This window comes from Sceloporus undulatus, chromosome 6 (genome assembly GCF_019175285.1).
Source record: "Sceloporus undulatus isolate JIND9_A2432 ecotype Alabama chromosome 6, SceUnd_v1.1, whole genome shotgun sequence".
Taxonomy (NCBI): domain Eukaryota; kingdom Metazoa; phylum Chordata; class Lepidosauria; order Squamata; family Phrynosomatidae; genus Sceloporus; species Sceloporus undulatus.
Window position 1 is genome coordinate 94,446,971 of NC_056527.1, and position 13,401 is coordinate 94,460,371.

A 13,401-nucleotide genomic window follows, 5' to 3' on the forward strand; every position below is an offset into this window, starting at 1 on the left:
GCTTGTCTGTGTAGGTTCTTCCCAGAATCCTATCTGTTCAGATGCATTTTTAGTACTTCTGGCATCCTTGTGACTTTCTGATACCTGCTCTGTATTTTCTGTATTACCTTGGGGTTGTTCATCAATCTGTATAACTGTCTGGAGTGTTCATAGAATCATAGAATCATAGAGTTGGAAGAGACCACTAGGGCCATCCAGTCCAACCCCCTGCCATGCAGGAAATCCAAATCAAAGCATCCCTGACAGATGGCCATCCAGCCTCCGTTTGAAGACTTCCAAGGAGGGAGACTCTTATCACCCTCCGAGGGAGTGCATTCCATTGTCGAACAGCCCTTACTGACAGGAAGTTCCTCCTAATGTTCAGGTGGAATCTCTTTTCCTGTAGCTTGCATCCATTGTTCCGGGTCCTGTTCTCTGGAGCAGCAGAAAACAAGCTTGCTCCCTCTTCAATATGACATCCCTTCAAATATTTAAACAGGGCGATCATATCACCTCTTAACTTTCTTTTCTCCAGGCTAAACATCCCCAGCTCCCTAAGTCGTTCCTCATAGGGCATGGTTTCCAGACCCTTCACCATTTTAGTCGCCCTCCTTTGGACACGCTCCAGTTTCTCAATGTCTTTTCTGAATTGTGGCGCCCAGAACTGGACACAATATTCCAGGTGGGGCCTGACCAAAGCAGAATACAGTGGCACTATTACTTCTCTTGATCTAGACACTATACTTCTATTGATGCAGCCTAAAATAGCATTGGCCTTTTTAGCTGCCGCATCACACTGTTCACTCATGTTCAACTTGTGGTCTACTTGGACTCCTAGATCCCTTTCACACGTAGTTTCATTCAGCCAGGTGTCCCCCATCCTATATCTGTGCATTTTATTTTTCCGCCCTAAGTGCAATACCTTACATTTCTCCGTGTTGAATTTCATTTTGTTAGCTTTGGCCCAGCTTTCTAGTCTATTCAGGTCATTTTGAATCTTGATCCTGTCCTCTGGGGTATTAGCTATTCCCCCTAATTTGGTATCATCTGCAAATTTGATAAGTATGCTCCCAATTCTGTCATCCAGGTCATTGATAAAATTTTTGTACACTGTACACTGAAACATTTGAAACTTTCTGGATCCCATTGTTTCTGGAGGCTCATTATATCCCACTTGTTCATCGTTTGTTGTGACTAAATCAACAGCAAAGTTGAGATGAGTTTGCAAACTGAGACTCTCTTATTACAACCCTTTCATGCTTACCTGGAATTAGGATTTGTTGGTCTCTGAAAGTAGCATTTTTGTATCTCTGTAGCTTTATTACAATAAGATTATAAACTCTTTTCAAGAATGTGTGCATATTTGTAAGACTTACAGAAAAATAAAACACACACAAAACAGTGTGCACATTATAAAATGTGGAGCACCTAAATCCATACAGTTGTAAAAAAATGCACAATCACTTTTTAATTTATAAGGTGTAATGCATAAATTAGGAAAATTTAAATAAGTATGAAAGCCAGAAGAAATATGTTAAAAATGTACATGGGATTGCCATGCCAAAATGAAAACACCAACACATAAAATAACAAAATACATAAAAATCTTGCAACCCAGCATAAAACAAAGACAGCAAAAAATGCTAGTGGGATTCAGAGAAATGCAGCAGTATTGAGGCTTACAGATTGTCATGCCCCTATGCAAGCTCAGTAGAGTTATTATTTGTGCGCCGATTAATTTGAAGGCTTTTAATGCCTACCTCTGGATAACTCCCACTGAATGGAAAAGTAAGGTTTTATTTGTGGCTTAGAAACTGAGGTGCTAGGGTCATCATAAATCAACTTGAAGGCACATAATAAGAACAACAACAACTCCAGACTTCCCCTTTTCTGGCCAAAAAAGAAGGGTAAAAAGAAGAAGAATAGTAGCTCATCTTTTAACTAGGTTGCAGTCCTTGCTGTACTGTTTAACATCAAACATATGTTTTACAAAATGAGAAGTAGATTTCTGTTTTGTTTGTTTGTCAGCATCTTTGGCAATCTGTACAACCCTTAAAGGATCCCTTTTCAGTGGGATCCCTTTTAGGTGATTATATTCATTTCTCTTTGGGTGAGAGGTTTATTTTTTTAAAAAAATGTGTAGTTTCCTATTATTAACATATATTATTATTATTATTATTATTATTATTATTATTATTATTATTATTATATCATGCCTTTCTCAAAGCTGTAACAGAAAGTTTAAAAAAATACAGTTTAAAACAGTACAACAGTAAAATGTCAATCTAAAATTTAAAAACAATTAAATAATTTTAAAAGTTAAAACAGTTATAAATTAAAACACACTACATTTAAGTCCTAGCCCTTATTAGCTTGAAAATCCGCGGCTAATTTCGTAACCCGAAAAACCTTCGTAAGCCGAATTGCCATAGGCGCTAATGGGGAAAAAAGCCGCGGCTCCATTTAAAACAGCGCCGGAGTTTTTTCGTAACCCAAAAAAACTTTCGTAACCCGAAACAATAAATCCCTATGGGATTTATTCGTATCCCGAAAAATTCGTAACCTGGGTATTTCGTATCCCGAGGTACCACTGTACATTTAAGTCCTAGCCCTTATTAGCTTGAAAAGGCCTGACAGCATAAGAATTTTTTTATCTGCCGCCGAAAGGATAGTAGGGATGGAGTCATTCTGGCCTCTCTATGGAATGAGTTCCAAAGCTTGGGAGCACCCCTTGAGAAGGCCTCTCTCTTGTTCCCACCAAATAAGCCTGAGAGGGTGGTGGGACAGAGAGAAGGGCCTCTCAGGATGATCTCAACACTCTAGTAGGCTCGTCTGAGGAGATACAATCCTTCAAATAACCTGGACCCAAGCTGTATTTTTTTAATCTTCAAAGTAGGTTACAAAATAAAAATAAATTCCTAAAATAAGGTATACTATGATATGTCCAGGTAAAACAAGAAAAGTAGAAGGGTAGAATTAAAATCAATGAAATGTGGGGAGGCATAAAAGCCAATTAATAATGTAAGTGAATAGGATGGTTTTCAAATAACACTTCACTTATAGCAATAGTGGAGCCAAATAGACTTCCTTGAGGGGGTTCTAGAGCTGGAGTTTCTCCAAAGAAAAGACCAACTGCCCCTCTTTCTGTGTAGCTTGATCACTGATAATATTTATAAAAGCTGTAGACAGTAAGATCCATGTTATCTGTGACATTTTCTTTTCTCTGATACAGAAATGGATCTCTCTTTTTTAAAAAGATAGTGTCTCCTGTGAACAGTCTGGGCAAAGAAATGTTATTCTACGTGTATGTCAATTTTTGGTGGATTTATACCACACAAAGTTATGCATGTTTGTTTGGAAATAGATGTCATTACATTCAAGAGGCTTATTGTCTCTCAAGTGGTTTGACTACAACCTTAGAACCATACTGTTAAACAACTGACAGGTATAGTTTCAAAGGTAATCCCTAGTGGCACTTAAAACTAATGCAAACATAGCCATTCCAAAAGAAGTAGAAAAGGTTCTTAACTGGAACCCACTCTTGCTTCTCATGATGCATATGTAAAAACAGAGGTGATTACACCAATTTCACATCTAGAATTCAGCTACCTGATTAAATGGTGGCAGTATCCATGCCCTGGGATGCTTGGATGCTACCAGGTTGTTCCATGATACAGATTTCTTCATGCTAACATCCCCATCTATCGATAACTGTATGAAACTGCAGGTCATTCTCAGAATGTTGTAGACCTTTCCTCATCCATGTTGTAACCCCATGTCTTTCTAATAGAGTGGCCTTACATGAAACAAACTTTTTCAATTGTGGATTTGTCACATTCACACATTAAATTGAATGCTGTGAGGAAGTTCAAGGAAGGAAATGCAAAAGCAGGCTTACTGTTGAACATAAGGAAAACAAAAATAATGACCACAGAGAATCTACATAAATTCAACCTAGACAATGAAGATATGTAAATAGTAAAAGTACCTGGAATCAAACATTGATAAGAACAGAGACTGCAGCCAGGAAATCAGAAAAAAGATTAAGAGTGGGAAGAGCAGCTATGAGAGGACTAGAAAAGATCCTAAAAGGCAAAGATATACAACTGGTCACAAAAGTTAGAATCATACAGGCTGTTGTATTCCCTGTTACCATGTATGGATGTGAGAACTGGACAATTAGGAAAGAAGATAGGAAGGGAATCGATTAATTTGAGATGTGTTGCTGGAGGAGAGCGCTGAGGATACCGTGGATAACCAAAAAGACAAACAAATGTGTCCTAGAGCAGATCAAGCCAGAAACCTCCCTGGAAGCCAAAATGACAAAAAAGAAGCAGTCGTACTTCAGACACATCATGAGAGAGAACAACTCACTGGAAAAAAACAATCCTGTTAGGAAAGGTGGAGGGAAGTAGAAAGAGAGGAAGGGCTTATGCTAGATGGATGGACTCCATTAAGCAGGTCACGAATATGTATTCTAGAACTAAGAGCAGTGGAGGATAGGGAGTCTTGGAGATGTCTGATCCTTAGGGTTACCATGGGTTGAGATTTACTCAAGAGCAGTTAACAGCAACAACAGGGGAGTCAACTGAAGTTCATAATGTTGAAATGTTGTTAGAAATTTTGTGTTGAAACAACAACAACAAAAACAAGTAACGTGTTTTTTTTTTTAAAAAAAGCTTAGGTCTAAAGCTAAAAGAATAAGTGTATAAAACGTCCCTTTAAATGCTATTACTGAAAGATTTCCAAGCAAAGATTTGCTTGGTTGTTTTGAACAATGAAGAGGAGGGAGAATTCCCATGTGCTGTAGTTTCTCACTATCCTAAATGGAAATAGAGGGAGAGTTGAGAGAAAAGCAGAGTGTAGAAAAATTATTTGTCCATGCTGGCCTGAGATTCTAAGAACTGTAGACAAAAAGTAACTTTTCTTTGTTCTGGAGGAGAATTATAGTGGGAACTGATCTATGGGAGAGGTTCTGTCTGAACCTACATGATTTTCAAAATAAGCGGCAGATGGAAACTAAAGATTGCTTGGACTTTACACTAGCCTCTGACGGAGAGTTTGGCTAGTTGTGAAGTTTACCCTTATTGTAGCATTGGAATCTGGGGGAGGGGGGGACTGTTGGTCAGGAATCTGTGCACAATAATAGTAGGACTCAAATTCACATATAGATTTCAACAAATGAACTACCATATATACTTGTATATAAGTCGACCTCATGTATAAATCAAGGCCAGGTTTTGGGGCCAAAATCATGGATTTTGATATGACCCATGGATAAGTCAAGGGTCAAACACTGGGGCATGTTACAAAAGATCTAAAGGGGGAAACAAAGCACCACTTCCTTCCCTCCTTCTTCCTCTCTGGACCTCTCCCAAGGGTCACAGTCTTGGCATGAAAAATGGGGAAACAAACCTCGACTCTCTCTCTCTCAATCTCTCTCTCTCTCTCCCTTTACCCAGAATTTCCAAGGCTCATGACTTTCAAAATGGGATACAAACCCCTCTCTCTCCCCTTCATCCCCAGGATTTCTAAGGCTCATGGCTTGCAAAACGGGGGACAAGCCTGGGCAAACTCTGTCTCTTTTCCCCTTGTCTCAGCAGCTATTTATTAGCTCTGGCTGTGAGGGAAGGCTGAGGGATCAGACACACACAGTGGAGAGCATGTGCGAAGACTCAAACGTGGAACTGTTTAAAGATCCCTGGCTATGAAGGAAGGGTGGTCACTTCTTTGAGGAACTTTATAAGCAGTATTAACTTGCTGCGCCATATATAAGTTGATCCATGATTTTGGAGTCCATTTTGGGGCATAAATTTCTGGACGTTTAGTCAAGTAAATATGGTAGTTCTTTGGCTGGGAGTTTCTAGTAATGTATTGGCTTTAGTCTAAATGAGTTAAGTGGGCAGCAATCCCAACACTGAAATATACTTAATTGATCTGATATCAATACTTAGTAAAATTTAATTCAAATACACAATGTCAGCAGCCCTGTATTGATTTGAAAATAGTAAAACGAGGTTTGTTATTATTACAGAATTCACATATGGAAGTATAAAAAATATTTCTCTTTACTCTTCTATATTTATTTCACTAAGTTCTTAGTCTTCAAGATTCAATATGTGTGATATGTGTGTTACTTCTGAGTAATTTGGAGTTTATGTGCAAGCTACATCTGTTCTTGCAGAGATGAATACTGCAGCCCATGCACACTTGGTTGACAATTGAATTCAGCAATATTTATGCCTGTACATCTTCATATATAAATAAAAGGTAAAGGTATTCCCCATTGACAAGGTTGTCAAGTCATGTCTGACCATAGGGGGCAGTGCTCATCTCCGTTAGTAAGCCAAAATGCCAGCATTGTTAGAGACTACTCTGTCCTCATGTGGCCAGCATGATTGGCCAGAGTGCTGTTTACCTTCCCCTGGAGTGGTACCTATTTATCTACTTGTATTTCCATGCTTTTGAACTGCTAGGTGGGCAGAAGCTGGGTCTAGCGATGGGAACTCACCTCATCATGCGGCACTCGAGCCTCAGACTGTCAACCTGCCAGTCTTGCAATCAACAGAATTGGGGTCTTAACCACTTGATCCAACGCATCCCTATTCATATATATTTCATTTTTCATATATAAATAGGCTGGAATAATTACTACTTATTAATTATTATTATTATTAACCTTTATTTATAAATGCTGTAAATTTACTTATTTGTGGCCTAGGTGACTCTCACAGTTTGGTCTTACAACTTAGAGAAATATATATAGGGAACTTTCTATAGCTGAGTAGCTTTTTGGTAATAGCCCAGCAGTTTGGTTATGTAAGTGATAACACTTAAGCTTGCATGCTAGAAGTAGTGGGAAAGATACATGAAGACAAACGAATTATCGTTATTCTTTCTTTCCTTCTTCAGAGCCATCATGAAGCTTAATGGACACCAACTGGAAAATCATGCACTGAAGGTCTCTTACATCCCTGACGAACAAACTGTGCAGGGAGCAGAGAATGGACGTCGAGGGGGTTTTGGAAACCGTGGTGCCCCCCGGCAAGGTTCTCCTGTGGCTTCAGGAGCACCTGTGAAGCAGCAGCCAGTAGACATCCCCCTCCGGCTTCTTGTTCCCACCCAATACGTGGGAGCCATTATTGGCAAAGAAGGTGCCACCATCCGCAACATAACCAAGCAGACACAGTCCAAGTAAGGCGCTGCTAGCTTACCAAACATTTCCTTAGCAAACCTACCTTCTACCCCTTAGCTAGGGCCAGCTCTGCTGTTAGGGAGAGTGAGGTAGCTGCCTTAGGTAGAAGATCTTGGGAGTGATAGAAAGGCAGTACATTGTTACTGTTTAAGGTTTGTTACTATATTCTTACTGCTAGAGATGGTCTGTTAGTCTGTTTTACCTGATATATCAACATGTGGCCAGTTTTAGGCTGTTGTAGTCAAGATCCTATAATAACAAATTGCTTGCAGAATGGAGCATTCCGCAGCAGATGGACTCTTTTGCTGCTTATGCATAGAGGTATCCAGCCCTTCCTGCCAAGTCCAGGAGCAGCAGCAGAATGGTGACAAATTCGGTTGTTGCTAGCAGAGGAGATAGCTACATAGTATGCATCTCCAGCCAGGGACTGACTCCTTCAAGAGCAGCCTCTTCAGTCAGTATCTGGCTCTTGGGGCTTCTATGACCCAAGACACAAATGGGAGGAGAGCTGGGAAATTTCTTGGGAAACTCAGGTAAAAAGGTGCAAATGAGTTCCCAAGTCATGCTTCCTATATATGCCTTAGCTTTTCTAGACACAGCCAGAATTTGGTTGAAGAGATATGCCAGGTGATTTGGGATAACAGTGCTAGCATCACATTGAAATAAAAAGTAAAATAGAACAATAAAGTATGTAAAATAATATTACATTATAGCTGAAAAACCAATTAAAATCAGAAGGAACCAAGAGAGGGAATTATGTAAGCAAAAATGGGTAGAAACGATCTGTCTCCATTGGAAAATTATATATTGTTTCATTTGTATCCACAGAATTTTATGTCGTGTAAATGGCATTATCTTCCCCCTCCCTTTTATCTTTATAACAATCACGTAAGGGACCTGTGGGAATGAATATATTGTAGTCAAAATTCAAAAATATTTTTGTTGTAAAAATATTTATTCATAGTACATTGTGTTAAATGATAACTAAGAATGATGAGAAGGAACTATGGTAAGCTTCATCATTCCCTCCACTTTGAGATCTTACGGTTTAGATTAACTACAGCTTGGCACAGTTCTCTGAATTGACTAACTGTAGTTAATACTAACCATAGTTTGTTAGAAACAAGTCAGGTAAAAATTGTTTTGAAGCTGGGTTGTTCAAACAAGCCACAGTTAATGTCCATAGGTTAGGATTCAGGTGACATGCTAAAATGTGATCAGTTGAAACTAGAAGCTTCTGCTCTTTTCATATGGTGCAGGAAAAGCTGAGGGAAGTGCATGAGCCTGAGGCAATTTGTGCTTGTAATGCGACACAATCTACATGTCTAACATGCCCAGTGTGCATAAGAAGTCAGTGTGCAAAGAATTTAGATATCTTTCTAAGATGAATAAAATCAAAGCTTGCAACATTGCTTTTTAAAAGTAGCTTGTTGTTTTATAAAGAAAAGAAACATATTGCCATTTCTTGTTGAAAAAGTGACTCATTCTGTTATGCATTAATAGCAAAAGACTTTTATGTAATTTTAATTACTGTAGTCTTTTAAAATACACTTTGAAGAAAACAAAAATGGTCTCATATTGCCCCAAATGACATCTGGCAACATTGTAGAATTAGTAAATTTTACTTGTTTTGGCAAAAGAGTAACAAAGTTAACAGCTGCTACTTTACTTCTTAGAGATGGCAACATTGCATTACTCTTCTTTGGTTGCCCAAAGCATATTGTGTTACAAGTGATGGCATCATTTGTACTACTAACCTAGTACAAGTTTTGGATAAAATTGAGGTTAAAAGGATAGTCTCTAGGGTGTGAAATGATTTTGGAGGTGGGTAGATATGGTAGATTTTTGAAGCATCTGTTTGACTTGCTATCAGGTTTTTCATCCTTAAAACACATACTGTGATTTTGGTTTTCAAGTTTTGTTAGCCTTCTCCCTTTCTCTTGCCATGCAGAATTGATGTGCACCGGAAGGAAAATGCTGGGGCAGCAGAAAAAGCAATAAGCATCCATTCAACCCCAGAGGGCTGTTCTGCTGCTTGCAAGATGATCTTGGAAATCATGCAAAAGGAGGCAAAGGACACTAAGACGTAAGGCTGAGCTATTGTTGGTGCAGACTGTTGATGTGGAACTTTTCATTTTGTGTACCAAGACTATTTCTAGCAGTACATTTGCCTTCCCTAACATGTCCCCTTCCAAGTATGCTGGGTGACAATTGATCATATCATCCCAGCCAGCATGGTACTATGCTGGATACTGCATTGTGAAGGAGGTGGCAGTTTCAGTGGGATGGGGATGGGGCTATATTAGCTGTTTGTTTTGAGAAGAGTGGGATACAACACCTCCTCCACACCCAATTCTGTGTTACTTGTTATTTTTCAAGAGTGTAGTGAAGTGTTTCAGTTCTGGAATCTGATTCATGCCAAAATTCAGCATATTATGCAAATCAAATTTGAATTAAACCTTAAACTATTTTTTATTAAATATTACAGAAGATATAAAAAGGAAAACTAAAACAACAAGAAGAAGGTGTTATTTTGTATTTGGTTATGGCAGTTCGCCTAATATTTGCTAGATATTGGAAGATAGTAAGCACGGAAGAATGGATTCTGAAAGTATATGATTTATCTATAATGGACAAGTTGACAATGGTGATAAATAGGAAAACTGAGCAACAATTTGCTGAGGAAATGGGAAAAGGTTAATAAGTTATGGGACGGAAAGCCCTCAGATTTAAGATAGAATGTTATATCTCATGCCTTTACTTTTCAATTAATAATGGAATATATTAATGGCAATATAGGTGAACTGCAAAATTTGAGAACTTATAAAGAAAAGGTGCTTCTGTATATAATTTATTGTGATATACTGCCGCTCACAATGTAATTATAACCAAGTGGTTATTTTAAACATAAATAATAACACACACACACAAAAAAAGAACTTTCCCGAATTCTGGAATACATGTGTTTTAATTCACCCTTGTCCCTTCCCTCCAAGTGCTGATGAAGTGCCTCTGAAAATCCTAGCCCATAACAACTTTGTGGGACGTCTGATTGGTAAGGAAGGGCGGAATCTGAAGAAGGTGGAACAGGACACAGAGACAAAGATCACCATCTCTTCGTAAGGCTGTCTCCTTTCTTCCCTCCTTCCCTCTCTTTCACTGTTTCCTCCCTTTTTTTCTGACCAAAATTGAGTTGATCCTTTGAAACGATTATTCCATGCAACATGGTACCGAACAGCTCCCTTCTATACTAAAAGTGAATTAAAAGTTGTCCCAGGACTCATCTACACCAGCCAGAATATTCTGTATTCTGGTATTCTGGCCTTTGATTCCCTGCTGGATGGCTGTCTACACATGCATCCCACTGTGCCACCCGGCACCTCTGCAGCAGGTGGAAATTGCTCTCTATGAGGTGAGGCATTCAGTATTGATCATATAGTTGGGCCTCTCATTGTTACCTCAGAGAGAGGGACTCACATCAGTGGTGGTGACACTAGGCAGCATAGCAAGATGTCTTTGTAGAAAGTCACCCAATGGGGCTCCAGAGTGCTCCTGAATTTGCAGTAAAATCTGGAGCAAAAGGTAAGTTTTTTTTACACTAATTTATCCAGAAATAGGGTAGATTCAGTGGGGAACTGGCCTTACATTGTGAAGACAGTTGCCACTCAAATTGGAGCTTTGGCCCTGCATCGTGCAGACAGATCATGGTGGTGGTGGTGGGGGAACCAGTGTAATTAGCCTGTGTAGACATGCCCCCAAAGTCCTCTGTTTAAGGAAAGATGGCATTTGTCAGGTTCTGGACAAGATAGCCTTCCCTCTGGCAATAGGTTTTTGGTGTCATTAAAAAGGCAGCAAATTGTTAGTAATTAATTTATTATAGTTGTATCTTTTATTGGCAGAGAGATAGAATTAAGGACATGTTGGGTTTTCTGGCCAAAATGCCAAAATAATTTTGGTTGGCCTTGGGGACTGTGTCTTGTGACTTTGCAGGGAGAGTTGCTATTCATAGAATCATAGAATCATAGAGTTGGAAGAGACCACAAGGGCCATCCAGTCCAACCCCCTGCCATGCAGGAAATCCAAATCAAAGCATCCCCGACAGATGGCCATCCAGCCTCCGTTTGAAGACCTCCAAGGAGGGAGACTCCACTACACTCCGAGGAAGTGTGTTCCACTGTCGAACAGCCCTTACTGTCAGGAAGTTCCTCCTAATATTGAGGTGGAATCTCTTTTCCTGCAGCGTGCATCCATTGCTCCGGGTCCTAGTCTCTGGAGCAGCAAAAAACAAGCTTGCTCCCTCCTCAATATGACAATATTTGTTTCTATGCTAGATATGTACAGTACAGGGTATGTGCTAATGAGCTAAAAGCCAGGTATTTGTGATGTACTTCTCCCCTTTTTGTCTGCCCTCTTCCAGGTTGCAGGACTTGACACTGTACAACCCTGAAAGGACCATTACGGTGAAAGGTTCAATTGAGAATTGCTGCCGAGCAGAGCAAGAAATCATGAAGAAAGTGAGGGAAGCCTATGAGAATGATGTTGCAGCTATGAGTGTGAGCATATTCTTGTTGCATCTCTTCTTTGCCCTAGCAACCTAGTAACCATATAGTGGCGGGTTACAGACCGCCGAAATGCAGCGGTCTGCTGCCACCGCCGGTTGCTGCATCCAGGAACCGCAGCAGCCAAACGGCACAGTTTCCGGATGCAGCAAAGAAGGAGCGCGAAAATCGCACTCTTTCTTGGTCCCCAGAAGAGATGCTGCGAGGCGCTAGTCGCGCACTCGCGGCGTCACTTCCGGGGCGCGATGTGAGGACGCAGAGCATCCGCTACATCAAAATGGCAGCAGCTGTGTGGAACGGTAGCCACCATTTGTTACGGACTCTGTCCGTAATAAGAGTAGGGACGTCTAGAAGAGACGCCCCCTTTTCAAACTGGGATGTCCTGAGGACGTCCGAAATGGCGGTCTGTAACTCGCCAATATCTCTTATACAGCAAGTACAGCCTCTCTTTTGAGGGATCAATGAAAAGATTGTGAAAATGGTTAGTGGATTTGCACTAATCAGGGCATAAATCCAGTATGTCTCTTGGTCAAAGCAATATTTTTTCCCTTATTGAAGGGGGCTATTTGGCCCTGTGTTTGAGAGATGCATGTTTTTGTTTTTCTTTTGTTAAAATGCATACAAATTAGTTCCACATATGTTAAATAGATTAAAAATTAATTACAGTTTTCAAAGGAGTTAGCTGTGTCAGGTTTTTCCCCCAGCATAAAAAGTATAGTGCGGAGGAAAGAAGGAATGTAGCAGCACCTGTAAGACTAACTGGTTTATTTAAGAGTGGGCTTTGGTGGATTTCAATCTACTTCTTCAGATGTCCTTGTTTTCCTGAAATTAATTACAAATTCTGTGTGAAATGCTATTAAATTAACTGAAATCCCTCCATTAATTTTCAGCAATTAAAATCCTTCACTTATATGCCATTATTAATCAATATACATTTTTATCTAAGTACACCTTAAACATCCTTTGGAAGGTCAGGAGACAGCAGATTGGGATCCAGTCATGCATTTGATCCATTAGTAGGAGTTTGAATAGGGATAATGGCTTCTTGCCACACTATTTATATTTAATAGGTTGGTTTTCAGTACAATTTGCATATTAAAAAATACATCTGTTTCTAAGAGAACTAGCTTTCCTGAAAGCAGAATACAGTGGGGCCTCCGCATACGCAGCCTTTTTATAAGCGGCTTTGAGCGTACGCGCTCAAGCCGCTGGGCGTGCGCGGGGTGGAAGGGGCAGCGTGTCCCATTCAGTTGAATGGGCGCGCGCGCCTGTTGCACCGCGCGCACCTCCGCATCGCCGTGCACGAGCCCCATTGTTTACAATGGGGCTCGAGCATAGGCGGAAATCACCATACGCGGCGGGATCCGGAACGGATCCCCCGCATATGGCAAGGTTCCACTGTATATTGCTTTCCTATTTAGGAAACCTCTGTATAGTTTACAGATGCTAGAGTGACTATACTGTGATGGTTTCTGGCCAGTGTGTGACAAACAACTTTTTCTGTATTACATTTTATTTTGATTTCAACCCCTCAACAAGTTAACTCTGCATTTATATCTGAGGCTTGAATATCATAAGCATTTCGCTGCATCTGAGGAAATAGCTTTTAATCCACAAAGTCCCAAAATGCAGTGTCCAAATAAAGCGGCTTCTGGCCACTTTGGGGGC

General features: G+C 40.1%; 1 protein-coding gene across 8 annotated transcripts in view; it reads left to right on the forward strand.

The window, feature by feature from the left end:
• The window catches only part of IGF2BP1 (insulin like growth factor 2 mRNA binding protein 1), a 124,229-nt gene that overhangs the window by 80,492 nt on the left and 30,336 nt on the right, over positions 1 to 13,401 (forward strand). For all 8 annotated transcript variants that reach the window (XR_006104597.1, XR_006104598.1, XM_042474538.1 and 5 more), the window contains 4 exons: positions 6,892 to 7,173; positions 9,126 to 9,260; positions 10,171 to 10,293; positions 11,592 to 11,727. Coding sequence is in view for 6 of the 8 variants with exons in the window: in XM_042474538.1 (XP_042330472.1) it covers positions 6,892 to 7,173; positions 9,126 to 9,260; positions 10,171 to 10,293; positions 11,592 to 11,727 (676 nt within the window). In the remaining 2 variants the exon portion in view is untranslated. The remainder of the gene's footprint in view (positions 1 to 6,891; positions 7,174 to 9,125; positions 9,261 to 10,170; positions 10,294 to 11,591; positions 11,728 to 13,401) is intronic.